We start from the raw sequence: 26280 nt of genomic DNA, 5'->3' as shown, positions 1-26280 counted from the left end.
TGTCCCCTTGGCCTTTCTCCCCCTCCTTCCTCTCCCTCCGTCTCCCTCTCTGCTTCTCTCCCAGAGCCCAGGGGCCACGCGGGGCACCACCAGCCCTGGCTGCCGTCCCCCCCCCCCCGTGGCGCTTCCTTAGGGCCCCTCCCCACCTGCCACCCTGGAGGGAGGGGTCTGTGCCAAGTGCATGCCGAATTCTGGGGTAGGGCCCCCCCCCCAGCACGCGTTCACCCCCCCCCCCCACCCCGGGGTGGGGTTGGCCGCCCCCCCTCCCCCCAGCTGACACAGTGGTGCGCTTGCAGACCCTGAGGAAGAAGGGCTTCAACGGCTGTGACAGCCCGGAGCCCGACGGGGAGGACTCGCTGGAGCAGAGCCCCCTGCTGGAGGACAAGTACCGACGCGCCAGCGAGGAGCTGGACGGGCTCTTCCGGCGCTACGGGGTGAGCCCCACTCACTGTCTCCCTGTCGGCCCCTCCGGCCCCCCCCCAGGCGCTGCACAAGAAACACAGGGAATGTGAGAGCCCTGAGGTGGACGAGGTGTTTGCCCTGACCCCCCAGACGGAGGAGAAGTATAAAAAGATAGACGAGGAGTTTGATAAAATGATGCAGAGTTATAGACTGGCCGTGAGTAGTCGCGTGGAGGAACGCCTGCCCGTGCTGCATGGTGTGGCTTCGCGCCGGCCCTCGGCTGCCCCCGACGGACGCCCGCCCTGCGCCGTGGGGGGCGTCGGTCGCCCCCGAGCAGCCGCCGACCTTGCTTGTGAAAACCCCGTGACCCTGGCCGAGACGCGCGTCGTGTCGGACGCAGCACAAGCGGGAGAGGCCTGGAGCGTCCCTCTCCCCGGCGAGGCGTGTGTAGATGACGTGAGGGCTTCAGCCGACAGGAAGTAGGGACCGCGCTCCTTGTCCACGGCGCCGGAGGGCAGGGACCCTGTCGGGCCTGCGCCGACACCCCCTCCAAGCAGGGAGGGCGGCGAGCGGGGTGCCGGGAGACGACAAGGGACGTGGTGGCCTGGCCGGTGGTTGCGGGCCCTTCCCGGCTGTGCGGGTGCGTTCGGGGCTGTACTCAGGGCCTCTAACCTGCTCCCTGTGTGTCCCGCCTGGCTGAGGACTAACCACCTCCTCGGGGGGCCTCGGGGCATCCCTGGGCCTGTCTGTGGTGAGCGCAGCTCCACCCCACGGCACCCCGCCCGCGTACTTCCCCCGAGAGGGCCCAGGGCAGAGAGGTCGAGCTGCTGGCCCTCGGACACACAGCCCAGAGACAAGAGGAAGCCTTGCCTGCCCCCCTCAGGCAGAGTGGGTCCGGGGCGAGGGGTCACCTGGCCTGACCCTGCCTCTCCGTTTTGTGTCTAGTCAGCCGTGCCGGCCCCCAACTTTGCTATGCCCGTCACGGTGCCCGTGTCCAACCAGAGCTCACTGCAGTTCAGCAATCCCAGCGGCTCTTTGGTCACCCCCTCCCTGGTGACATCATCCCTCACGGACCCCCGGCTCCTGTCCCCCCAGCAGCCAGCGCTGCAGAGGAACAGCGTGTCTCCGGGCCTGCCCCAGCGGCCGGCCAGCGCAGGTGAGGTGGGACCGAGCCGTGCCGGGGACCTCAGGATTCCGTCTCTAGCACTGGGTATTTCCCTGCACCCAGTGCAGCATTCTGCCGTTTGTGTGGCTCCTCCCGCTTGCGGGGTCCCTCGGGACACACCGTGGAAGGGGGCGTCCTGCCGACTCATCACGGTTCTGCTTGTCCCCCAGGGGCCATGCTGGGGGGAGACCTCACCAGTGCTAACGGAGCCTGCCCCAGCCCTGTCGGTGAGTGCAGCTGCCTGCCTGCTCGCGGCCTCGCGGGCCCGGGGACCAAGAGGGACCCCCGTTAGATGAGAGGAAGATGCCGGGGCCTGAGTTGGGTGGGTCTCTTTTGTCCGTAGCAGTGACTGGTGTGGACGATCATCAGAGACGCAGGCCCGGGGCGTTCTGGGCAAGTTTCTAGTTGGATGAGAATATCCAAGTCCTTTCAGTTGAGTGGGGGCACCTGGGTGGGATCTGGAGCATACGGTGTTGGCGATGGACTCCCACCCAGACCCCCGGCAGCCGACAGCCTCTCCCGCCCTGTGCTGTTGTCCGACTGGTGACTGTGACTTCGAATGTCACCATTGACGTCACCCTGACATTCTTGCCATTCCCAGAGTGATCCGGGAATTGGGATGAAGGCAGCCCCACACTTCCTGGGGAACAGTGTGCTCTCAGGGGACAGAGCAAGGTGACACGTCTGACTGTGGTCATCGCCACTTCTCTGGGCCTTAGAATCCCCCAGCTTAGCCCCAGGCACCACAGAAACACCTTGGTGGCAGTGATTGTGTGTTGGGGTCAGAGGCGGGGATGGTGACTTCCTTTTCCTCTCGAGGAGAGGGCCAGAGAAGCGCCCGCAGACTCCCGGGCACCCCCGGTGGTCCTTGCAGGTGCCCAGGCCCAGCGTGTGGGGTGCGGGTGCGAGCCCTGGCTTGGCCTCCGCCCGGCCGTGCTGCCCCGGGCCAGTCCTCACACCTCTGGCAACCAGGCCTCGAGTCTGGTCTTTCGTGAATAGGGGTGATGGGCCACGTCCGGTCTGCCTCGCACGGCGGGCGTGAGGATTAAATGAGATCGTGTGCACGTGAAAGTCCCGTGCGGTGTTGAGCGTGGGGCAGACGTAAGAGGTAGTTATTATGCCTGTTGTTGCCAGTGTAATTATGGTGGTGGCCGTGTCGTCCGTTCCCCATTACCAGTGACGCCACCGCCGCCAGCGATGGCTCGTGTGCCCCAGAGCCGCGGGCGTGTTGTCGTGCACCCACCCAAATCAAGGCACCCGTCTCCTGGCCAGAGGCGCTGTCTTGCGTCAGTTGGCCTCGGGGGCCGGGATCCTCACCGAGGGCAGCTCCGGGCTGCCCACCCCTTCTCCAGCTGGGGCCACCGTGAGCCAGTCGGGGCAGGTGGGGGGATTGGCAGGACTTCCCGTCTGAGACCAAGAGGAGGAAAGGTGGGAAGGGCTGGCGCAGGGCGTGGCCGCTCCTTCCTACCGGCCTTAGGGCTCCCGACCCCGCGAGCTCCATCGCACATCACTTAGAGGCAGAGGAATGAGCCCGGCGATGCCGGAGTCAGGGCGGTTTTAGGGGAAAACCGAGAGCTCGGCACCCACCGGCAGCCTGAGCGTGGAGTCCTGGTGCGGGGGGAGTTAGCGGGGCTGAGGGCTGGGTCCGCGTCTCTCCTTTTACCCCCATCTCTTTCTCTCAGGGAATGGCTACGTCAGTGCCCGGGCTTCCCCCGGCCTCCTCCCTGTGGCCAATGGCAACAGTCTAAACAAGGGCATCCCTGCCAAGTCTCCGCCCCCGCCCGCCCACAGCGCCCAGCTTGGAGCCCCCAGCCGCAAGCCCGACCTGAGGGTCATCACTTCCCAGGGAGGAAAGGGCTTGATGCATCACCTGGTGAGTGGGTGTCTGCACCGAGGGGTAGGGGCTGGGGAAGGGGGAAGAGCGTGAGGCTAGCCAGCAGGTGGGACCTCCGGAGAGAGACTGTAGAGGCGGGACTTCTCCTGAGCTTTCTCTCGCGAGGGCCCTGCGAGAGGTTGGAATGTGGAAGCGCCACCCACAAGGGCAGTAAGGGACAGGAGGTGGGAGAGAAGGAAGGGATTTGACATCCCTGTGGAAGCATGAGGACTGGATTGTGAAGGTTTCGTACCTGGTGGTCGTTGGGATATAGCATTTTCCGGAGTCCGAGGCTGGAGAGCCGTCCCGCTCCTGTGTGAAGAGGTAGATGGGGTGGCCGTGGGGACAGGGGTCTGGGGGGTGTGCAGAGGTCAGAGACTGAACCAGCCCCTTGGTTTTATTTCCGCTGCCAGACTGAGGACCATTTAGATCTGGTAAGTTGAGGCTGTGAGGTGTGTGCTGTGGCTTTGAACTCCGGGTCCACCCGTGGCTCGTGCCCCAGCATGGAGTGTGCGTGTGCCCCCTGCCTCCCGCCTGCGTGTGTCGTGTGTGTTGTTTGTTTACTCGGTTGTTTGCCAGGAGCTGTGCTCAGTGCCAAGCGGGGTATAGAGGTGAATGGGGCAGGGGTCAGGGTTAGGCATGCATGTGTTTGTACCTGTGTGGACGTGGACGTCTTTATGTGATGCGTTCACACAGACACCCCTTAATCCTGTGTGTGTGTGTGTGTGTGTGTGTGTGTGTGTGTGTGTGCGCGCGCGCGCGCGCGCGCGCACGCGCAATGGGGTGGGGCGGCCTCTGGCCTTGGAGGGCCCGTCTGGATGTGCCCCAGGACGCCTGCATTGGCGGGGCTGGACCATACTTGCCCTCTGACTCAGTCCCACTGAGCACTCTTGGAACCCAGGACAGGGACCTCCTTGGGAGGGGTGCCAGCCAGACCGTGGCAGCACTTTCCCAGAGGCAGCTGCGGCCCAGGGCCAGGCCGGGGGTGTCCTTGGTAACTCCCTGCCTCCTCTCGGCCTCCTCGAGCTCAGGCCCGCTCGCAGCCCGCCTCACCTGCGCTCCCAGGCGCTCGCAGCCGCGCACGCGCGCTCACGCTTCCCTCCCGGCCCCGAGCCAGGAGCGGGGCGGGGGCTCCTCCCTCCCCAGCTCCCTGACGGGAGGCCAGAGAGGCTGGAAAAGGCAGGCGGGCTTTGGCGGCCAACACGGCGGCAGTTTCGGCCCCAGCGTGGAGCTGGAATAAACAAGTGACTCAGCGGCAGATGGAGCTGACAGCCCCACACGCGTGTGTGCTCACACGCAGGCACACGCCACGCCTGGCAGATGCGGGCGCGCCTTCCTCCCTGCACGCGTGCATGCGCCCCTCGCTGGGCCCCGGCGTCCCCGTGACGGCGTCGGCGTGCGTGTCCGCGCCGAGGCGTCCCCGCCAGGCGGGCCCGCCCCCCGCAACCCGTTGACACCCGCTTCTCTCCCGCAGAACAACGCCCAGCGCCTTGGGGCCTCCCAGTCGACCCACTCGCTCACCACCCCGGTGGTTTCCGTGGCAACACCGAGTTTACTCAGCCAGGGCCTCCCTTTCTCCTCCATGCCCACTGCCTACAACACAGGTGAGTGGCTGCGCGTGCCCTTGGCCTTGGGGCACTGTTCCCCGGAGGGGGGAGGGGGGTGGGGAGGGGGAAGGGGGGTGCTCCAGCCCCAGCGGGGAGACCCCACCTGGCTGCCGGTGCCAGACTCAGCAAATAGAAAGAGAGAGGATGCCCCCTGAAATTTGAATTTCAGATGAAACCGCGAGTAATCTTGCAGTATAAATACGTGTCAAAGACTTTTTTCTGCTACAGTATGTCCCAAAGACGTACTCGTATTAAAAAAACTGTTCATTGTTTTGTCTGAAATTCAAATTTGCTAACTGGGGATTCCTCGTTTTATTTTATTTTATTTTATTTTATTTATTTTTTTTTTTTTAACATTTTATTTATTTTTGAGACAGGGAGAGACAGAGCATGAACAGGGGAGGGTCAGAGAGAGGGAGACATAGAATCCGAAACAGGCTCCAGGCTCTGAGCCGTCAGCACAGAGCCCGACGCGGGGCTCGAACTCACGGACCGCGAGATCATGACCTGGGCCGAAGTCGGCCGCTTAACTGACTGAGCCACCCAGGCGCCCCGGATTCCTCGTTTTAATACAGGACCTAATGGAAGAGGAGTTCCTGTCCTTGAGGAACCTCCTTGTCTGAGGAGGGGCCAGGCCAGCGGCAGGGGTGGGGGTGGGGGGCTGAGCACATGACTCAGGCTGCCCTTGGGGAGGCAGGGCAGGCTTCCTGGAGAAGCCACAGGTGGAGGAGGCCAGAGAGAGGGAGGCCCATCAAGAGGGTTTGCCCAGCCTGTCGGGAAGGCCAGCTGGGGGCTTCGGGCAGGGGGAGGAGGGAGGAGACGGCCTCTCACCCAGGAGGTGGCTCTGCTGTGGGGGGTGATGGGGAGGGGAGAGGAGGGCCCTGACAAAGGGAAGGTCAGAGAGGGGTGTGAAGGTGGAGAGCCGCTTGGGGGGCGCAGGAGAGGCCTCTGGGTAGAAGAAATCAGGCCACCCAGTGCCCAGGCTGTGCTGGGTCCCCGGGGCTGTCCTGGCCTGTGTCACCCACTGTCCCCTCCCAGCAACAGCCTGTGACACTCAGCCATCCTGGCCTGCACTCTGTTGTTGCATCAGGAAGGACTTCTCGGTGGGGACGTTCCTTGTCACCTCCTTTCAGAGCACTTGTTTCCCCGCGAAGAGACCTCTGCAGCCCCCACCCCCCACTGCCAGTTCCCTCGCTCGGGAACAGCTTGCGTGAGGGCTGTTTTGTGATCAGATCAAACTAGACCAAAAGACCCCTACGCTTCTCCAGCCACCCCACATCCTGGTTCCAGAATCACACCATGACGCCTGTACAAATACAGAATCGAGGTGTCCAGCTGGCTCCGTTGGTAGAACGTACAACTCTCAATCTCAGGGTTGTGAGTTCGAGCCCCACATTGGGTGTAGAGATTGCTCAAAAATTAAAAAAAAACAAAACCAAATACAAGATCCTATCTCTTCCCCCTGGGCAAAAATCTAGAACCCAGCAGCGTCCATAGGGATGTCCCTTGGGGCAGGTAAGAGACCTGGGGAAGCACCTCATGTTGAGGGGCCAGACCCTGACGTGTGTCTGTGTCCAGATCTTATCACCCAGGTGTCTAATGAGTCCCCTGTCCCTGTGTGTGTTCCTGTACGTGGACCCACTGCCCGGTTACGCTGTCCTGGGGCAGCCTCAGGCGGCCGTCCTCCTGGGCCCCGGTCTCCTCATCTGGAAGAGTCGTGGGCCCGCAAGGGGTCTCTCAGGCTCCCTGGGGGCTGGCAGGGCGTTTGGCAGAGGGCAGTGCAGGCCACTCTCCAGGAGCTGTTGTCCGGGGGGCTCCCGAAACACGTGGTGGTGCCTTCCTGCCGCCTTCTGTGGCCCTTGCAGGTCTCCTCAAGCAGGAGGGGAGCTTAGTGGGTGTCCATGAACCAGGGACAGGCGCCCAGCAGGGCCAGACTTTAGACTCCGTTTGTCAGTCTGGTGTGAGGGCAGATTGTGACCCTGAGCCTGGCCCTGCGGCCCCGCCGGGAAGTGTGGGCTTCTTCACGTTGTCCCAGAAACCAGGGGCCCCGGCTCTCTTGCTGCAGGAATAGGTGAGCAGGCCTCGGTTTAAACAGCACGTGTTTTCAGGTGACCCTAGGTATCTAAACAAAACCCCGGCAAACACACCGCTGTTTAGTTATTCCCCGTTCATAGTCCTTGGCCCCCCGTTCAAGTTCCGGCTGAGGTTGATCTGGCTCCGGTAATGTCCTGGGTAAGGGACAGGCCTGGCCCCTTGTTGACCCTGGCTGCGGAGGTCTGGCTCTGTTTGCTCCGGGAGCAGATCGAGTGGGCCTGTGGGCCGTGTTCCTCCTGCCCAGGGCGGCGGGCGACGACGCAGTGCGCCTTTCTAGGCTGGGCTTCCTTTTTGTAAGATGAGTGTGGCAAGGAGCTGGTCCTAGGGGCTCCTCCTGCCCTGGCTCTGGTTTTTAAGCAGGCGTCTCGAAGCTGCTGGCTGATGTTAGAAGATCAGAGGCAAGTGTGGAGCGGATATCCCTAGGGGGGATTTACGGGTAATCGGAAGCTCTGGGGTCTTGCCTCAGCTCAGCCGTTGGCTTTCTCTGTGAGAAGCCCACGCTTCTCATAGAGGCTCCCCAAATGAGAGGCTGCAGTTGCCTCGTTTGTGGATTCTGGAATATTTCCTGAGTGCCAGAGTCTGTTGTGTGCGCCCCACGTGTGAGAGCTCGGTCCTCACAACCGCCGTGCGGTGCGTTTGGCTCTCATGTGTCCGGTCCATGAACAGGGAGCAAGGCACTTGTCCCCGCTCACGGACCTCCGTGGAGGCCACCGGGACGTCTGACCACGTCGCTCTGGCCCTTCCCCTTGCTCTGTGCCCGGCGGTGTCTTCCCTGCGCGGAGCTGGGGCCACGGTATGCGACTCCTCGAGGAAGAGCATGGTGATGTGGTGGCGACAGCACGCGGGGTGTGCCCGTGCCCACTGCCACTGCCGTTGTCACCTTGGGCCCCGAGGGGGACGCTGCTAAACCACCCCAAACAGGCTGCAGCGTGAAATACACCAGCGCGTGTAAATTGTGAACCCCCTCGCGTTGGTTTAGTCTCTGGTGGAGATTCCGCAGCTTCTTCACGAAGACAGGAATTTAGAAAGTGAGAAGCAGGGGAGGCTTGGCCGGCTATGCTGAGGGCAGGCTCCCCTCCCCGCCCCCCTGTTCCGCAGGGGCCCATCAGGGCAGGCGAGCGGAGCCTCGCCGCCCTCCTCTCCCTGGCTGGTGTTGGCGGTCTCGAGGCCGCGGGTGGAAGGGCGGCGACGGTGGTCTGCCCCAGAACGCCATTCCCCGGGTGTCCCCGCGATGCCCCTCTGTCTGGGAAAGGCCCCGGAAGTCCTGGCAGTGGAAGAGGTGACACTTAGACGTATATTGGGCCTTCCTGACGTTTTCCTCTTCTTTTCCAGTCAACATTCTGAAAGCGATACTTACGGGTGGGTTAAAAAGAAACGTCTTCAAGGCCATTTTAAAAACCCAGCCCCTGGTGGTGGTTACGATTCGCTTCAGCTTTGGGTGCCGATGCCCGGCGCGGTGACGGACGCCGCACGGGGGTGTGCCCGCTGACCTGTCCCTTTCTCCCCCGCCCCTGCAGATTACCAGCTGACCAGCGCAGAGCTCTCCTCCCTCCCAGCCTTCAGCTCGCCAGGGGGGCTGTCGCTCAGCAGCGTCACCGCCTGGCCGCAGCCGCAGCAGCCCCAGCCGCCCCAGCCGCAGCCGCCCCAGCCGCCGCAGCAGCCGCAGCCGCCCCAGCCGCCCCAGCAGCCCCAGCAGCCCCAGCAGCCACCCCAGGCGCAGCCCCACCTGGTCCCCGTGTCTCTCAGCAGCCTGATGTGAGTCCCGGGGCTCCGTGGGAGGGTTGGGGACAGAGCCGAGGGCGGGAAGACGGGGTCCTCTGGGGGAGCTGGGGCCCCTTCGAGGGCCCTGTCACCGGCGGACAGCACAGAACACTGAACGCCGAGCGGCCCCGGAGACCCAGCCGGAGCCCCTCCCCTGCCAGCCCAGAGTACCAAGGGGCCGTGGCTGACACCGGCCAGAAAGAACTAATGTGGCTTCTTCCTTCTTTCCCTCCCGTGGCCCCTCTTCTCTTGTCTCCTCTCTGTCCGCTCATCCCTCCCCACCCCCACCACCTCCTTCTCCCTCCCTTGCCCCCCCATCACCCTGTGTTCCGCACCTCCTCTGCTTCTGCCCCCCGGTGCCCAGCCCGGGCAGCCCCCTGCCCCACGTGGGGGCCGCCCTCACGGTCACCACCCACCCGCACATCAGCATCAAGTCAGAGCCGGTGTCCCCCAGCCGTGAGCGCAGCCCTGCGCCGCCCCCTCCAGCTGTGTTCCCGGCCACCCGCCCTGAGCCTGGCGATGGCCTCAGCAGCCCCGCCGGTGGCTCCTACGAGACCGGGGACCGGGACGACGGCCGGGGGGACTTCGGGCCCACGCTGGGCCTGCTGCGCCCGGCCCCCGAGCCCGAGGCCGACGGCTCTGCTGTAAAGAGGATGCGGCTCGACACCTGGGTACTGTAGCGTCACCCTCCTGCCCGCCAGTGTCCGCTGCACCCCGGGGCCCCCTCCCCGCCCCCCCCCGCCCCGCGTCGCCCTCGTGGGGCAGCACCGCCACCTCTGCCCACCCCCACGGGCCCGTCCGTCCGTCCCTCCAGCACCAGGCCCGCACCTGTGTCCGCCGGCTGCCTCCAGTGCCCTGGCCCTGCAGGGAGAGGGGAGTGGGGGGCGCAGACCCCCACAGCCTGGGCCCTCACACCCCTTCTCCATCTCCTCTCTTCGCAGACATTAAAGTGACGATTCCCACCCCCCTCCTCTCAGCCTCCCTGATGAAGAGTTGACAATCTCACCGCCCACCCCTCCCCGCCCCGGGCTCCTCCCGCTCGACCCCACTTCCTTTTGTGCCCCGTGTCCTGTTGACGGTTACATTTGTGTATAATTATTATATTATTATTATTATTATTATATTTTTTTTAATTTGGATTCTCGCTTTGGAGAGGGGATGCTCCCGTCCCCTCTTTCTGCACCCCCACCATTTTACTGGCGAGGGGTGCTGTTTTTGCGGGAAGGGGGGGGACACTTTGCACGTTGTTCACATATGCTGCAGGAGGGGGTGGGGAGCCCGATAGGCCTTTGGGACAGGACAGGTGCCGAGCCCTCCCGCCCCGTCCCCCAGAGAGAGGGAGATAACCAAAAAAACTACCAAACAGCAAACCCCCTTACAATAGACTGAGCCCCAAAGTCGGCTGGACGGGTGGGTTTGTGTTTCGGGGGGGAGGTGAGGCAGAGGTTCTGGAAGGGGTCTCTGCTTCTGGGCTGTTCCTGCGGCCACAGGCACGTGGGGCGGAGTATCCAAGCCCAGCCCCTTCATGCCCCTCCCCCCCCCACACGACACACTCTCACTGATTCTCGAGCGAGCTGCACCCCCCAGGTGTGGGAGCGCCGGCCGAGCTTGTGGGCTGGGAAGGCCGCCCGGGAATCTGAGGCTGGGGGCAGAGAGCTGGGGTGAGGGGCGGATCGGGGCCCCCTTCCTTCCCTAGCGGTTTCTCTAAGACACACAGTGCAATAGCCCCATCCCTCAGCCGACACCAGCCCCAGGAAGCGGCCCCAGAGCGCAGGGAGGGGAGGGAAGCTGCAGTGAGGCTGCTCAGCAGGGTCGGAACCCTCGCGTCCAGCGGCAGGTGTGAGTGGGGCTCGCTCTTCCTTGCACGGACACGTCCCCACACCCCCGTAGGAGGGACGCCGGGGTGGCGAGAGGGTGGGAGAAGGGAGATGGGGGAGGAGGCCCGCAGAAGGCCCGCCTCCCTCCTTCCCGCCTGGGCCCTCCCTCCCCGGCCCCCTCCGGGCCCCTGCCACCCCCGCTCCGGGCGTCCTCCTGGTCTGCTACCTCCTGTCCCCCCACCCCCAGGCCGCATCCCGCCTTCCCTCTTGGCTACTGTAATTGTAAATAGCAACCTTTGGAAAACGTTAGCAGTGTAACAGTCCAGGAAACTGTTTTTTTTCTGTTGTTGTTGTATTGATATGAAATGAGATTCTATTTTTGTCAAAGTATATTGTAATAATAATGACTCAAACGGCCCGTACTGTACAGATGGGATTCTTCTGCTGTTGTTCTTGCCCCCCTCCCCCCCAGCCCACCCCTCCCTGCTGCCGCCCCAGTGGGGGCAGCCTCAGCACGGGGTCCTGAGACCTCAGGCTCGATCACAGATCGAAGCGGAGGGGGCAGGCCCCCAGCCTGCGATCCACCCCCCCCCGTCCCCGCCCCATCTAAGGGGCCTGGCCTGAGGTAGTGTGTGCAGGCGACTGGGGGGGGGGGCGCCCCCATGTCTCACAGAAGCCTCGCTCCTCTGCCCTGGGGGTGCAGCGCTCCCTGGGGGTTTCATCCCAGCCCAGCGGGAAAGTAGACTAGACAAGGCCCAATCTGTGGCAGGAAACTGTGCCTGCCTCTGTGACCCAGCCGCTTGCAGTATTCTGACACCTGACGCAGGGAAGGAACCAGATCAAGGGGTGTGTGTGACCACACGAGCACCTGAGCGTGTTCACGAGGGCATCTGGTATTTGTGTGTGCACGGGCGTACCTTTGTGTGTCTCTGAGCCTGTCTGGGCATATACACGGATATTTGTGTGGATTGAGCTCTGAGGGCATCTCTGGGGGTGCACGTGCCTGGGAGGGGAGGGGAGAGGGGGGAGACAGGTGGCTGTGTGCCACACGTGCCCCTCCACCCCGATCCCCATTCCCGGCCCTGTTCTACCCTGAGCTCTGACAGGCTTGCACTGCAGTTGGGGGGGGGATCCGACAGTCGCCCCATTTGCTTGTCCTTGCGGCCCTACCTCTCCTGGGCTCCACGCACAGGCGGCCCCCCTGGCCCCCGGCCCTTTGCATACACACAGCTCTCTTTCCGGCTGTACACTCTTCCCCCACCCCGGCCCTGCCTTCAGGGTGACACTCATGTTCCCCTTCCTTCTGGAAGCATTTTCCTCGCCCGGGCAGTGATTTCTTCCTTACTCAGAGTTTAACCCCCACCTGCTGGCTGGGCACACAGCGCGTCCGGTCTTCCTGCAGGTTCCTAGAGGGACTTTCAGCAGTCGACGAGACTTGATCAGGGCCTGGAAAGACAGTTCAGGGTGTAGCCTTGTGCATGCATTCCCAGAGCCCTGCCCCGTGTCTGCCGTAGGTAGTGCTCAATAGATGCCGAATGGGTGAATGATCGGCGCTCAGTAAACCTTGGGTGCCTGGCCGTCCCTCCTCAGGCTGTTCCTGCCGCCAGTCTGCCCACCTTTGGAAGCCGGGCTTGGCCACCACCAGACACGGGGCGGGGACGGGAGCCCCTGAGGCTCGCGGTGCAATATTCACCAGTTTTGCCCTCTGCCTTGTAATGGCAAACCTGGCTTCCGATTCCCCCGTGTGGATGTGTGTCTGTCTGTCTTCTCTCCCCCTGGGGGCGGGGGCTGGTCCGTGAATGGCTATGTGACATTTCTGTGATGCGGTACCCCGGGCTTTCTCTTGGGGGTAGGGGCTCCTGGCTGGCCAGATGAATGGGTCCCTGGGAACCCGGACCTCAAGCGAGGACTTCATTTCTTCCTCTCACAAGCCAAATTTGCCTCCACCTACTCCTTCCTCCTAAGAACTGGGCATTTGCCAAAGTACTCACTGGAGTCCCCCACTGCCCCTCCCTCCCCAGCTTTCCCAAGCTCGCGGGGACAGTGGGCAAGAGGAGCCTCCCATGCCGTTGGAGCACGCCATTTTCCCTCCCGCCCAGCAATGCACTCGGCACGGCGAGACCGACCCCTGACCCTGACCCTGACCCAGCCCTCCCCACCTTGGACAGGAAGGAAGTAAAGCACCTTCTCTTGATGATTATTTATTTGTTTGGAGAGACAGAAATGCTGTAAAAGTGTATCTAGAAATATCTATATCTATATATTTTTAACTGACTTCTTTGGAATCTCCCGGGGAGGGGTGGGGGTGAGTCTAGGCTTTCATGGAAGAGAGAGGCCTGCAGCCTGGGAACTCTGGTTCTCTCCTCCGCTGCCTCTCTCCACCCCCTGAGCGGTGGTGGAAGGCGTGGGGTTTGTGTGGGGGCAGGGGGCTGGAATGTTCTGTGGAGAATCTGGATTCTCTTTGTCTTCCCCATTCAGGTCCCAGAGGGGAGGGGGGAGAGGGAGGGGAGGCATGGAGGCGCCCCCCGCCCCCGGAACCCGACAATCACCCACACTCCTGGGGCCGCTCCTGGGTCCCGGGCAGGGCGCGTCCAAGTGTGTGACTGTTGATTTGTTTTCAATATTTCTTTTCGTGCTGTATGGTGATGCTTTCTTAGTATTCTACACAATAAGAAGACAAAGTCCTCGGGATTCTTATGAGTTTTGTTTGAAAACTCTTTCACTATATTTGTTGTAAAGAGGTTTACTATTAAAAGAAAAAGAATACACGTTTCTGATACTCGGGCTTGGGTTCTGGTTTCTTTGGTGCGGCCGGCAGAGGAGAGGGTGACTGTGGGGGGTGTCCCCTCAGCAGGAGGGGGTGCTCTCCGGTGACAGTTTCCTCCAGGTGCGGGGTCAAAAGCAGAGGCAGCCCCAGGAGGAGAGGGTTGTCCCGCAGGAAGTCCCCCAAAGGATCTCGGGACACGGGAACACCCGTAAGAGCACCCAAGGCCAGGTCAGGAACAAGGGGGTGGCCGGGGGGAGGCTTCACTACTGCAAACCCTTTCTGTGGCAACAACTTGCCGTGGATCCCATGGTCACAGTGCGCGGGCACAGTGCACGGGCGTGTCTGCCCTCTTCTCCCTCTGACAGTGCCGGGGAGCCTCCCCCTGCGGTCCTGGGGCGTCCCCACGGGCCCCCCAAGCTGGTGCCCTCCAGCAGGGGCAGGGACCCCTATTCCCGCCCCCACACCTGCTGAGTGTCCGCAGAGGCCCACCTGGGTGCGAAGACGGAGGTGGAGGGAGTCCACATCGCATGGTTGACGCTCTGGGCCTCGGGTTCTTCATCCGTTCTGGCCCTGCCTCCCCAGGGCCGCCGTGGGGCCGCACCTCACTGGGCCCCCCTGCCGCGGCAGACAAAAAGGAGGAGCCAAGCAGGAAGGGCCCGCTGTCCTCCAGATGTGACTCCACTTCCCCTTGGCCGCCAGCTGCCCCAACCTGGCCCTCGTGCCCTCGCGCAGCCGGCCCGTCGCCCCGACTCGTGGTGGGCGTGCGTGACCGCGAACGCCGCAGAGGGGAAGGCCTGAGACTGCCGAGGCCAAGTCGTGACTTCCGTCTCTCTCTCCGTCTCGTCCTTTGCCCCTGGGGAAGCCAGATGCCACGCTGTGGGCACGACCGCAGCCCCGGGGAGAGGCCCCCGCGACCGGGAACCCGGGCCTCCCATCAACAGCCTTTGCGAGCGGTCCCTGTCTCCCCTGTCCTCACCGTGTCCGAGCTTCCGCAGACACTGCTGCTGGGGACACCCACCTGCGCCCGCGAGGTGCCCTGAAGTATCACCCGGATCCCCGAGCAAAACCCCTGTCCTTTGTCCCTGGCACCTCTGTTCCTCAGACCGTGTGGCCTGCATCACCACAGCCCACAGGCATCTCCCGCCCTGCTCTCCTTCCTGGACGTGTAGAAGACTGTATTTCCCAGTCACCGTAAGTCAGGCGCGGTCATCGGACTGGTTCTGGCCAAGACCCGCGTCGCTCCCGAAATGGCACTGGCGCTTGTGCTCCAAGCGCTCTGTCCCTGTTGGGGGAGCGGCGGGAGCCATCCGAGTGGCCTGGGTCGCTAAGGGGTCTCCGGTGCTGTCCAGTAGGACAGGGACTTTGTGTGACTAGGAAATAAGCGTGTCGGGCCACAGAGATGTTAGTGCCGTGTCTGCACCATGACCTCTCCTATCCTGACTGATGGGGCATCCACTCACACCTGCACAGCCCCGAAGCCCCACGGACCGCGGTACCCCCTGTGGCGGGGCCCAAACGTCTCTGAACTCGCAGTCCGCAGCTGGCTTGCCTGCTGGTCCCACCGCCTCGCGGTCGTGCGGCCTTGGGCGGTCCCCCTCTCCACGCTGCTGTTTCATCAGCTGGAAGATGCCTATTTCATAGCCGCCTATTGTCTCGAACCCCTGCCTCCCCTTCCCCGGCCACCCCCACCCACCCCCGTTGTGCCGTTCCGGTCCTCTAACATCGCAGGGGGCTTTGGGGCCAAGTCCAAACCCCACCGCTTGGCTCCCAGCCCCCTCAAAGAGCCAACCCAAACTCTTGTTCAGGCTTAGTCCCCGTGTGTCCCAGCTGCACACCCCTCAGAGTAGAGGCCGACCAGGAGGCCCGCTCCGGGCCCTGACAGATCGTTCGTATCTTTGCTCCCGCCATCTTTCCGTCTGGAATGCGACAAGCGTGTATTGAGCGCCTACTCTGCGTGAGCCCGTCTGTTAGGCCCCGGAGACGGAGAGACGGACCAGACGCATCGAGATCCCGATTCCAGGCAACTCACAGCTCAGTGGGGACAAGGGCCAAGTGACGCAACACTTACCACCTGACTCAGCAGTCTGTACTAAATGTCACATAGGAAGGGTGTGAGTGGGCTGTGGGGTCAGACTTGAGGCACACCCAAATCCAAGCCAGTTAGAGATCAGGAGAGTCTCTTTGGAGGTGTCCGGGCTGGGTCTGAAGGCATCCGGAGTTCCTGGGCAAACATGTACAAGGAAGGCATTCCTGCTGGCAGGGAGAGCATGTGGGGTGGGGAAGGAGAGCGGTGTGCTCAGGAAGAGCGTGGGGCAGGTCGAGGGAACAGCATATAAAGCTGAAGCCTCACTGCGAAGGGCTGTGATTGCCAAAATTTGCACTTTATTCTGGAGATGTGTGATCATCGAAGGTTGTTTTTTTTTTAATGTTTATTTTTGAGAAAGAGAGCACAAGCAGGGGCAGGGTGGGGGAGGGGCAGGGAGAGAGGGAGACACAGAATCCAAAGTGGACTCCAGGCTCCCAGCTGTCAACAGAGCCCGATGTGGGGCTCGAACCCACGAACCGTGAGATCATGACCTGAGCCGAAGTCAGACCAGATGCTTAACCAACTGAGCCACGCAGGTGCCCCGGTCAGGCCATCAAAGGGTTTTTTTGTTTAATTTTTTTTTTAATGTTTTATTTATTTTTGAGACACAGAGAGACGGAGCATGAGCAGGAGAGGAGCAGAGAGAGAGGGAGACCCAGAATCCGAAGCAGGCTCCAGGCTCTGAGCTGTCAGCACAGAGCCCGACGCGGGTCTCGAACTCATGAGCCGTGAGATCATGAAACGAGCTGAAGTCGGATGTTCAACCGACTGAGCCACCCAGGCGCCCTCCTCAAAGGGTTTTAAGTAAAAGAGGGACTTGGTCAGATTTGCATTTCAGAAAGCTCCAGCCTGTGTAAGCTCCTCCTGACAGCAGAACCGAGGCCCAGATGGGGTCCTTTACAAGTGAGAGAGGGTCAATTTAGTAAATACTATTTTTCAAGATTTTATTTTTAAGAAATCTCTACACTCAGAGTGGCACTTGAACTCGCAACCCTGAGATCAAGAGTCACACATTCCACTGGGCCGGCCAGGTGCCCCTTAGTAAATATTAAAAAGGGAGAATAACAGGGCTTGGAAACCGCCTGGTGAAGGTACAGGAGGAAGGAAACGGAGGAGCACCAGTGGCTCCCAAACTGAGCCTTGGAATTCTGACGGGGTGGTCGGGCTGCAGCCCCAGGTGTGTCTGGAGAAGGGAAGTTTTGTTTCAGATGAACCGAGTCCCGGGTACACGTGGAAGCCATTGCCCACTGTTGATAGATGGTCATGCTGTTCAGGCCTGGAGGGTGAGATCACCATGTGGGCAGGGAGGTTTTTCTGAAGAGGGAAGCCATTCATGGTGTTGGTCACCCATGAAGACATCAACCTCAGGACACGGGAGCTCCAAGGACCATGAAGGAAGGCTGGGGGGCCTGGCGAGAAGAGTCATGTAGAGGCCCTGAGCCACCGAAGGGTAGCAGTGTTGTGTAGGTGCGATTAACCAGACATGTATTTCCTATCTGTGGTCTCCTGTCTTTACTAAAGCCTTGCTTGACTCACTAGCCTTGTGCTAATCTCAAACAAGGGAAAACTCAATGATGAATTCTTTGAGGCATCAAAGGGGGGTGGGTGGGTACAGGTGCTCTGCTCCCCAGGGGTGGCTGCGGGGGGTACATCAGGGGTGGTAGGAGAATGGGGGAACCTCAGGAAGATCTGGTTCCAAAGGCCCCACTGCTTCTTCATAAGGACACCCAGTGCACCCTCAGAGGTTCTTGGTTTTTTACTTTTTAATTTTTTTTAAATCTTTATTTATTTTTGAGAGAGAAAGAGACAGAGTGAGAGCAGGGGAGGAACAGAGAGACAGGGAGACACAGAATCCGAAGCAGGCTCCAGGCTCCGAGCTGTCAGCACAGAGCCCGATGCAGAGCTCGAACCCACGAACCGTGAGATCATGACCTGAGCTGAAGTCAGACGCTTAACCCACGGAGCCACCCAGGCGCCCCTCTTGGTTTTCTTTTGATGAGGGAAGAAGACACTTCTCAGGCACCTGAAGAATATTCCAGAGGAACAAAAACCATTCTTGATCCATAATATGGGCTCAGTGTGAGTCACTAATTTTGTTACTGCTACTTGTCAAAGACAAGAAACTGGATGGATGACTTCCTAGGGTAAGAAGAGGCCTGTGCACCCAACCTGCTCTACACCTGTTTCTACCTTTGAAACTTTTCCTGCCATTCAAGGCTCCCTTCCTAGAAAAACTTGTCCTGGTTTTCCTGTCTTGCCCCACTGGTTCATGCCAGGGGTCTTGGGAGGCCTCCTTCATAGCGCCCAGCTCATCCTGCCCCGAAGTGCGGGCCCTAGTTTCCTATTTTTTTTTCTCTACAACTGGACCGAAAGCGCTCCCCTTTTTCGTGTCTGGCTCAGTGCCTGGCACACAGCGTGTTCCGTCGGACTAAACGGGACACTGGGCTTTGTAAACTGCGGAGCCCTACAAACGTGACGACGCTTTTTTTCCCCCCCAGGGTGGGGCGACTTTCTGCAGCTTCTCTACTTTCCAGCTCCTGATCCAACAGGGCGGAAGAGGGGTGTGGCTTCCAGTTTCCTGGGTCCACTGGAGAACGAGCACCCACTGGGCTCCTGTCCCCAAAGAGGCGGCCCTGGGGAGACGGGAAGCAAAGGGTGGTATCTGGTCGTCCAGCCGAGGAGGCGGCCAGGCCAGTTCGCTGTAGCTCATGTTCTTCTGACTCATTCCACAGTCCCATGGGCTGAGTAACTTTTCCAGCCTTGTGATTGTGGAAACGTGTTTCAGGAACAGCGAGCGGATGGGAAGAGGACACGGGCGACCCCACCCCAGGCTCCAAGGTGGCTCCTGCTGGAGTCGGTACAGACGGCTTATTTGTTTGCAGACTTCCATCACCCCGTGTCACTGCCTTCCTCCACAGCTGGTAAACCCGAGGGCCCCAAGCAACCGGCGGCTCCCGGGTCTGTCCCCTGCGCGTCTGGCAGGTCCCGGCTGGGAGGTCTAGCGCGGAGGAGCCTGGGGGCCAGAGTTTACGGCCGCTGGGACTCGGCTGCATTTTGCCCTCCCGCGATGTGGGCTCGCTTTCCCGCAGCCGCCGCTCTCCGGCCCCGCACGACGACCGGGCCGCCCCGCCCCCGCCCTGGCTGCGTCCCCGCCACGTGCCGCTCAGGAGCCGGAGGCCCCAACCCCTGGCGACCCCGGCCCCCCCCCCGCCGCCGGCCCGGAGGACGACTCCGTGCAGGGCGAAAGGGGGGGGGGGTGCAAAGGAACACCTGACAGCGCCAGGCATACAGCAAGCGCTCAATAAATGGCCGACTGGCAACTGCCCGTCGTCACTGAGCCCAGGACCCTTTACGTCGGCCCGTCAGCCGTCCACTGCCCCTCTCCGCCGCGACGCGGCAAATAAAGCAAACGTTAATGGTTAAGCAGCAGGTCACTCGCTCTCCCCCCAGCGCGGGAGCGGACAAAGACCCGAGGCCACGCCCAGCGCCCCCACCGTGGGGCGGGGTAGTGGATCTTGAGAATCCCCCCACGCCCCCGTTGGCTATTCCAGTGACGGACGGGGTCATCAGCCAACCGCAGCCCGAGCACGACGCATGCGTCCACAGAAGCTTCAGCCCTAGATGGGGAAAAAAAGCCGCGGGCGCACCGCTGTGGCTGCGTCTGGCCAGGGCCCGGGGCAGCGAGTGCGCATGCGTGAGCCCGACACCACCCTCTCGCTGCGAGACGCGAGCGTACGCAACGTGGCCGGCCGGGGTCTCCGGGGGCGCGCCCCGCAGGGAGAGACCTCGGCCCCACGCGTGCGCGCGGGCCGCGATCTCGCGCGAGGCCGCCGGTGGACGACGCCCCGCTGGCCCCGCGCGCCCGGCCTTCGGCGGGGGCCCCCTCCTGGGAGCCGAGGGCCCCCGATCTCTGGAGACCACAACCCCTGACCGCGCACACCGTGACCCCCAATCCAGGAGGCCGCGACCCCCACCCGCGCAGGCCAAGACCCTCAATCCTGGAGGCCGAGACCCCGGCCCTTGAGAGGACTGCCCGCCCCGTGGGGCGTTGCTGCACTGGACAGACCAACAGAGAAGCCCCGGAACACGGCAGACATTCGGAACCGTGTTCCTAAACTGCAAAATACGCACAATGAAGCAGTATAGTGTCTAGGTGTGTGTGGTAAAACTTTAAAAAGGCAGAGGAATGATAAACACAAAGTTCATCAGTAGTTATGTTGGAGAGGGGTTGGGGGTGGGATGCGGAAAACCAGGCGGGTGCTAGTGGTAACGTTCTAGTTATCGGGCTAAATGGTACATGGAAGGGTATTTCCTTATGGTTTATACATAACGCATAGGACCGTTACTCATTTGTATAGAATATGATTTAGAAATAAGTGGAATCACCTCGCCTCCCAAAACAAAACAAAAGACGCGGTTGGAGAAGGAGAAGGTCTTCCCTGTATTGCACTCGATTTCCAGAGCATTTCTGCACATGTTCTGTCAGTTGATTCTCACGCCAGCCCTTCAAGGTATTGTCTCCATGTGCAAGGTGAAGAAAGGAGACCAAAGATTCATGAGGCCGGTGGCACAAAGACAGGAAAGGTGAGCGTGCAGAAGGTCAGCCGGGAGCCCTGGGCAGTTAAATCTCCAGGGTGCCGAGCACTGTGCCTGGAACAGAGAACGTGGTCGGCAAGCACTCGTTCAGCGGGTGAGTGACGGAACTTTCTGACCATGTGGGTGTCCAGGAGTGACAGGAGCTGCCCCGAAGGCAGGTGCCCTGCTCAGCAGCTGGCTGACCACCGTGGGGACCAGGAGGACGAGAGAGGCCACTTGGGGCAAACTTCGGAGAGAAGCCCCCTCTGTGACTGTTCATGTGAGTCTGTATATCAGAGGCCGAAGACAAGACCATGTTACGATAATAAGGTTCTCGCCTGCAGCGGTCCCCAGAGAAGGGCCGGGGCAAAAGAGACATGTTGAAGGGAAAGTTCATAGGACTCGTTGCCGGAACGGGTATGAGGTGTGGTGTTGTTGTGTGTTGTCTGTGGCTCCCGGATGCTGTGCCGCTGACTTCACAAGGGCGTAGAGGAACGTGGATTCGTGCCTAGCAGGTGGTTTGCGACTGAGGATAGCGCTCAGGACGGGTGAGGGCTGACGACACGCCGACGCGCCAGGGAAACAGCACCTCAGTTTGAGTTAGGAGACCCGATCCCTAGGCCTGTCACCCGGGACACGTCACTTCATCTGAGTGTTTGGTACAGAACGTATACGCGCAACAAGAACTGAAAAGAAGAATGTGCCTGAGCCCCTTGTCCAGATCCAGTTAAATCGACTCCTGTACTTAAATATGCAGATACCCGCCCCTGGAACTGTGCTTGCCTCCGTTGTCCCATGATGTTACGTCCTTCATTCTGGGACTGCCACATTTGTGCTGGAAGTGCCGTCTTACCCGAGTTTCTGTTCCCCCCACCGTGCCTGGCACAGAGCCGGAGCTCGGTAGATGTGTGTTGCCCCGCACAGAATTGTGTGAACTAGAAAGAACATTCATTTCCCCAAGACCTAGGTTTCCTTATTTGTAAATGAGACTAGTTGCCCTTTAAAATTCTTTTGAGTTCTGGACTTCTGTTATCCGACCACGTTCTATTGATTGAGAGGGTTGAACTAGCTGATTGCTGAATTCCTTTCCAGCTCCAGTGTTCCGTTGTAATACCGAGTGGCAGGTAATCTCACAGAAGCCGCGGTCGGGCGGGTTCTCAGAGGGAAAGCGTGGAGAAGGTTGAGGACAGAGACAGCACCCGGTTGTCCCCAACCAGAGTGGCACAGAATGACCAGGCTGGGAAGCAGGAGGAATACGAATGGCAGAGTGTCAAACTGAGACGCCCAGAGGAGCCAGGCGGAGGATGTGAATGTGGGACGTGGCCCCGCCGTGGGAGGGAGGCCGTGCCCACCCAAGGAAGTCCCCGGTCTCTTCCAGTTTTTGAGATGAAGCTGGACTCCCAGCGTTTTATTTGAAATCCCGTGATTTTTAAGTACTGACAACCAACTCAGATTATTTTAAAACCCCGCGCAGGTTAAAAAACAACAACAAACGAACAAAAAAGCCCTCCGCGCCTCTTGGCCTGCTGGTCTCTACCCTCGCTGGCATGGTGCCCTCAATCCGCGCATGCCCCGGGACGATGTTGCTGGAAGTTTCCCGTTTCTGTTCACGCCGGTTCTCCGATAGGCCAACCCTTCCCGATACTCCCTGGACTTTGATCATTTATCCCCTCCCTGCCTTCTGTTTTCAGCATCCCCCTTTGTGCTTGTGTCTCCTTCAGTCTCGAAACATGCCAGCGTCTTTCCACATCCTGAAGACGCTGCTTCGTTCTCCTACGGTCCCTGCCAGGGCCTTTCTAGAAAGTTCTTTCTTTTTCCCTTCCACAGATTTCCTAGCAGAATCCACTGCATTCTCCCTGTCTTCCTATTGTAAGCCGGCTTTGCTGCTCAGCTCGCTGTAGTTTAAGGTCTGCCTCCGTGATTCCACTGAAGGTTTTCTGACCAGGGCAGAGGTCTCTGTTGCTGAATTCGTGAGACTGCTCCAACTGGGCTAAACTCACACTCAGAGACCCAAGTGGTGTCCTTTGCTTTAATCTATTACCTGAGAAATGTCGCATCGGTGTTTATGGAACCAAACGGGAAAGTGTCCTCGAGAAAGAAGGACAGTCGGCACCATGGGATTTGCAGACAGATCAAAGTCTGTGTCGGCCACACGAAGCCCACTGGGTTGTAAGAAAAGGAGATTGCCACTAGCTTTTGAGAGGACAGTTTCGGCAGAGGCAGCTGGAAGGTACGCTGCTGTAGTCTGCGAAGAAAAGGGTGGTGACGTGATGACAGACGGTGCCCAGAGGTGGCGCCTTGGACAAGTTTGGCACCACGGGAAGTGACATCAAGCAGGAGGTATTGGAGACACGCGTGCCCGTCAGAGTCCCTGAGGTTGAGGAAATCCCGGCATGTCTGCAGGTAAAGCGGGCAAGCCGGTGGCACGGGAGATACTGGAAATGCTGGGGAAGGACTACCTGAGAGCCGGCCGCCAGGGGCCGGGAAGAATCGAGAAGTCAGCCAGTTGAAAGGACTGGTCCGCCTCGACGAGGAAGCGAGGAGTCTCTGAAGTAGGCAGAACGGTTAAAGGCATGAGTCGTCATTCTATCCGGACTCTCGTGGGGGCAGCGGTGACGCAGGAGAGCCCCGGTGTGCGTTTCATCCATGACACGGAAGCGACGTCCCGTCTCCAGTCAGAGGGAGGCGTAGCGGATCCAGGATTGTTGGCCGCCTTAGCGACATCACTCTGCACTGGCTGTGTCCCTTCCGCTCCCTCTGCACTGATTCCGGGGGGCTCGGGCCTTGGCTGCCCCCCTCTCCTCGTCAGGGAAGTGTCGTCCCCACACCTGAGGTTTAAGCAGCCACCTCAATGCTAGTGACTCCCAATCTGTGTCTGTGACATAGATTTCTCTCCTGTGACCTAGATCTCTCTCCTGAGCCTCCCATCTATGTGCCCAGTATCTTTATGACTAGAACTGGTCATTTCTCCTTAATGCTTTATTCTAATTTTTTATTTGATTAAAAAAAATTTTTTTTTGATGTTTATTTTTGAGACAGGAGCCACTGAACACGAGCAGGGGAGGGGCAGAGAGAGAGAGAGGGAGACACAGAATCGGAAGCAGGATCCGGGTTCTGAGCCGTTAGTACAGAGCTTGAGGCGGGGCTCAAACTCACAAGCCGTGAGATCATGACCTGAGCCGAAGTCGGACGCTCAACCGACTGAGCCGCCCAGGCGCCCCGGTTCCATATCCTAGCTAATGGTCGCAGTCATTTTGCAGTTGTCAAGCCAGATCCAGGTTTCCCCTCCCTCCCCCCTCCCCCCGCAAGTGTGCATGTGTATAGTAGATACTTAAAAGAACAGGAACATATTTATATTTCGTGTGTTGGGTTTTCTTTTTCACTTACTACCGTCATGATCACTTGTGCATGTCAATAAATGCCTTTTTACATTCTTAGCTGCCGCCTGGTGTTCCCTCGTACGCGCCCACTCTGGTCTGCCGCCTTGTTGAAAACCGTTTCCTTCTTTCTGTTGCGCACAGCACTGAACATGTCTGTGCGTATACTTTTTATTTCCTTAGATTTACCACTCAGAACTGAGAGGAGGACCGAGGAGTGGGACATTTGAAAAGCTTTTAATACCTATTGCCACGTTGGCCTTCCGGAAAAATCGTACCAGCAGTATACGGTCCACTCATTGCCTGTGCCTTTGCTAGGATTGGATGATAGATTTCATTTTTGCCGATTTAATAAATGCCATCTGAGCCTCCGAGCCCAGCCCCCATCCCTCTCCCCAACCACCCCCACCCCGTGTCCTTCTGGGTAGCTCCCCAACTCACATGTCACTTGGGACACACGTCACTTGGGAGGCGGAGGGGAAGGTGACGCCAGATTTCCCACGGGGACAGGTCTCAGTCTTAGGCTCTGGCCCCACTTCTTCTGCTCTTGTGCACAGAGCTAGCTTTCCGGCCACCCTTCAGTATCTTCCCTAATCTCCCTCTTTTCCTAACTTCCTGCCTCCGGAGGTGGTGGTTTTCTCCCTGCGCGTTGGGGCTGATCCCCCAGGGGCACAGCTGTCCTCCCCCCATCTCTGGAAGCTTCGTCTCCCATCAGCACCGGCTCCCAGGAACAGTGTTTCTGCCTTCCATTGCCCAGCCAGCAAACCTACTCAAATCTGTCCTGTACAGGGGAAGACAGTTCCGTCACCCCGTTACCCTCTCAAACTGCCACTTTGCCTCCGCCTTCCTTTGCCATCAAACTTCTCCCGAGGTCCCGAGAGTAATTAGGAAGAGTGTTCGTCCTCATTTGCCTCTCTCGGTTCCAGCCCCTTCTTCTCTGCTGAAACCGCAGTCTTCAGGGTCCCCAGTGACCTCAAAGCTGGCTGGAAGGCCAAGTCGCCCCCCTCCCTTCAGTCAGCTGGTGACACAGGCCACGCCCTCGATGCCCTGGGAGGCTGTCTCCCCTGTCCCCGCTCTCCCCTCTCGGGACAGTGCCTGTGATGCTGCGTGCCCTCCAGAGGTCTGCAGGCCCTCACCCCGTCTCCCCTCCCTCGCTCTCCTTCTCTTTTGGGTTTTCTCGCCTCTTTCTGGGGTACCAGGGGTCTCCTTTGCACCGATGACTCACAGGCTCTCCGGGATGCCAGACCCCGGGTTTTATAGTCACCTGCTAGGCCGCTCCACCTGGATGTGACTGCAAGGATCCCACAGGTTAGCCACCAGGCCCTGCCCACTGCTCCCCCGCCATCCGAGAGCTGCCCTGTGGCACATCCCTGCAGCGTGCCAGGTGCTTTCCGTAGGCATCGAATCAGGCTCTCCCACAACCACGCGAGGCTGCCTGACTATTCCCGTCCCGGCTGTGAGGTCTCTAGTAGACGGTGGTGGTGTTCAATGAGCCTGGCTCGTGCTAGAGCCACGGTGTGGTGTTTGCCCACGTAATCTCTTCCTGCTCCCCTGTGCCAGCGGCGGCCGCTCTCCAGTCCCCCCCCGCCACCGTCCCTGGGAGTGTTCCCTGTGTGCCCACCCAGTACATGCCGACCCACTCCACGCAAATGTGCCTCCCTTTTGCCTGAAACCAGCAAAACCCTCTTCCACTGTCCCTGACAGACTTCATTCTAAAGCACAATTTTAAATAAACCGCCACAAGCAAAGAGCCTAAATAGTTTTGGTGCCGGACACGGTTCTCGCCTGCAAGGCCCCCACTCCCGTGCCAGCTTTTCGCCCTCTGGGGGCCCGTCGTGCGCGTGTGCTCCGCCCGGCCGAGAGCGCGAGCCCTGGACGTGCCCCCCACCCTGCCGCCCAGCCCAGCCCCTCCGACCCTCTCCTTCCCATCCTGTCCTCACCCTCCGGTGAGGAGGACACTGCCCAGCATGGCCACTGGGAGGAGCCCTTGTGCCACAGGCGCGCCCGCAGGACAGAGCTGTGCGACTGCGTGCTACTGTCTGGCGAGGCCACCACCGTCCCCGTCCCTCCCCGCCCAGCAAGCACGGGGCCCTCTGCGTCTCCGTTTCCATGCTCTTCTTCCAGACAGCCTGCTCTAGACGAGCGGACCCTGGATGGGAGCCAGGGGGCCCAAGACCGCCGGCCCAGCTTGGCCACCGGTTGGCTAACAGCTCGACTTTTGTCACCTGTGAATCAGGGGCGCTAAGCCCCGCCCTGTGAGCCTAACAAGAACCGGCCTGACGCTATTTACCAGCTACCAAGTGCTCCAAGGTTATACCTTCGTCTGATCTCAGATGGTGTCATTCCCCCCTCCCGGGCACCCTGGGCCTCCGGCTGGGAGCTCAGCATCCGTGAGGGGTTCCCGCCTCCCTCCCACCTCTGCTAACAGAAAGGGATGAGCTGGAGGAGGCGCAGCGAGGGGGCTGGAATGGACGTGACCCGGAACATCTGGAGAAAGGGGCAGAGCGGGAGCCGCAGGAAAGGACAGGCGCGGAAAGGAGCTGGGGAGGCGGTGGCCAGGTCCAGAGCCAGAGGGAAGGCTCCTCGTAGTTTTGCTAAAACACTAAGTGAATTAAAGGGAACGTATGCACGAATCTGAGCAAGTGAATGAAATGCCCCTCCCCCCGGGGGAGGGATTGGAAGGCTTGGGGACACTAGGTGGCAGCACAGGGCAGCAAACCAGGGGCGAGTGCCTTCCGGCCGCGGGAGCCGGAGCT

The 26280-nt window shown here is 60.4% G+C and overlaps 1 protein-coding gene and 1 long non-coding RNA gene across 7 annotated transcripts in view; both read left to right on the top strand.

Annotated features, from left to right (window-relative positions):
* The window catches only part of MEF2D (myocyte enhancer factor 2D), a 31452-nt gene extending 17954 nt beyond the window's left edge, over nucleotides 1-13498 (top strand). For 3 of the 6 annotated variants that reach the window (XM_053908805.1, XM_053908803.1, XM_053908804.1), the window contains exons 4-12: nucleotides 297-434; nucleotides 1348-1558; nucleotides 1738-1794; nucleotides 3250-3440; nucleotides 3854-3874; nucleotides 4915-5044; nucleotides 8659-8896; nucleotides 9267-9573; nucleotides 9844-13498. In XM_053908805.1, coding sequence (XP_053764780.1) covers nucleotides 297-434; nucleotides 1348-1558; nucleotides 1738-1794; nucleotides 3250-3440; nucleotides 3854-3874; nucleotides 4915-5044; nucleotides 8659-8896; nucleotides 9267-9573; nucleotides 9844-9855 — 1305 coding nt within the window. In that variant the 3' untranslated portion in view covers nucleotides 9856-13498. Of the gene's footprint in view, nucleotides 1-296; nucleotides 435-483; nucleotides 619-1347; nucleotides 1559-1737; nucleotides 1795-3249; nucleotides 3441-3853; nucleotides 3875-4914; nucleotides 5045-8658; nucleotides 8897-9266; nucleotides 9574-9843 lie in introns of all 6 variants that reach the window. The other 3 variants (XM_053908806.1, XM_053908808.1, XM_053908807.1) reach the window with 3 other exon arrangements.
* Nucleotides 13499-19512: 6014 nt separating this feature from the next.
* LOC128778802 (uncharacterized) lies at nucleotides 19513-23584 on the top strand. The gene is made up of 2 exons (XR_008424513.1): nucleotides 19513-20571; nucleotides 21240-23584. It is a non-coding gene; the product is annotated as an uncharacterized LOC128778802 (long non-coding RNA).
* The last annotated feature ends 2696 nt before the right edge of the window (nucleotides 23585-26280 follow it).

The sequence above is a fragment of the Panthera pardus genome, unplaced genomic scaffold (genome assembly GCF_024362965.1).
Source record: "Panthera pardus isolate Hobbes unplaced genomic scaffold, ASM2436296v1 HiC_scaffold_21, whole genome shotgun sequence".
NCBI lineage: Eukaryota > Metazoa > Chordata > Mammalia > Carnivora > Felidae > Panthera > Panthera pardus.
Note: the sequence above shows the minus strand (reverse complement) of the source record. Positions and strands in the feature narration are given on the sequence as shown.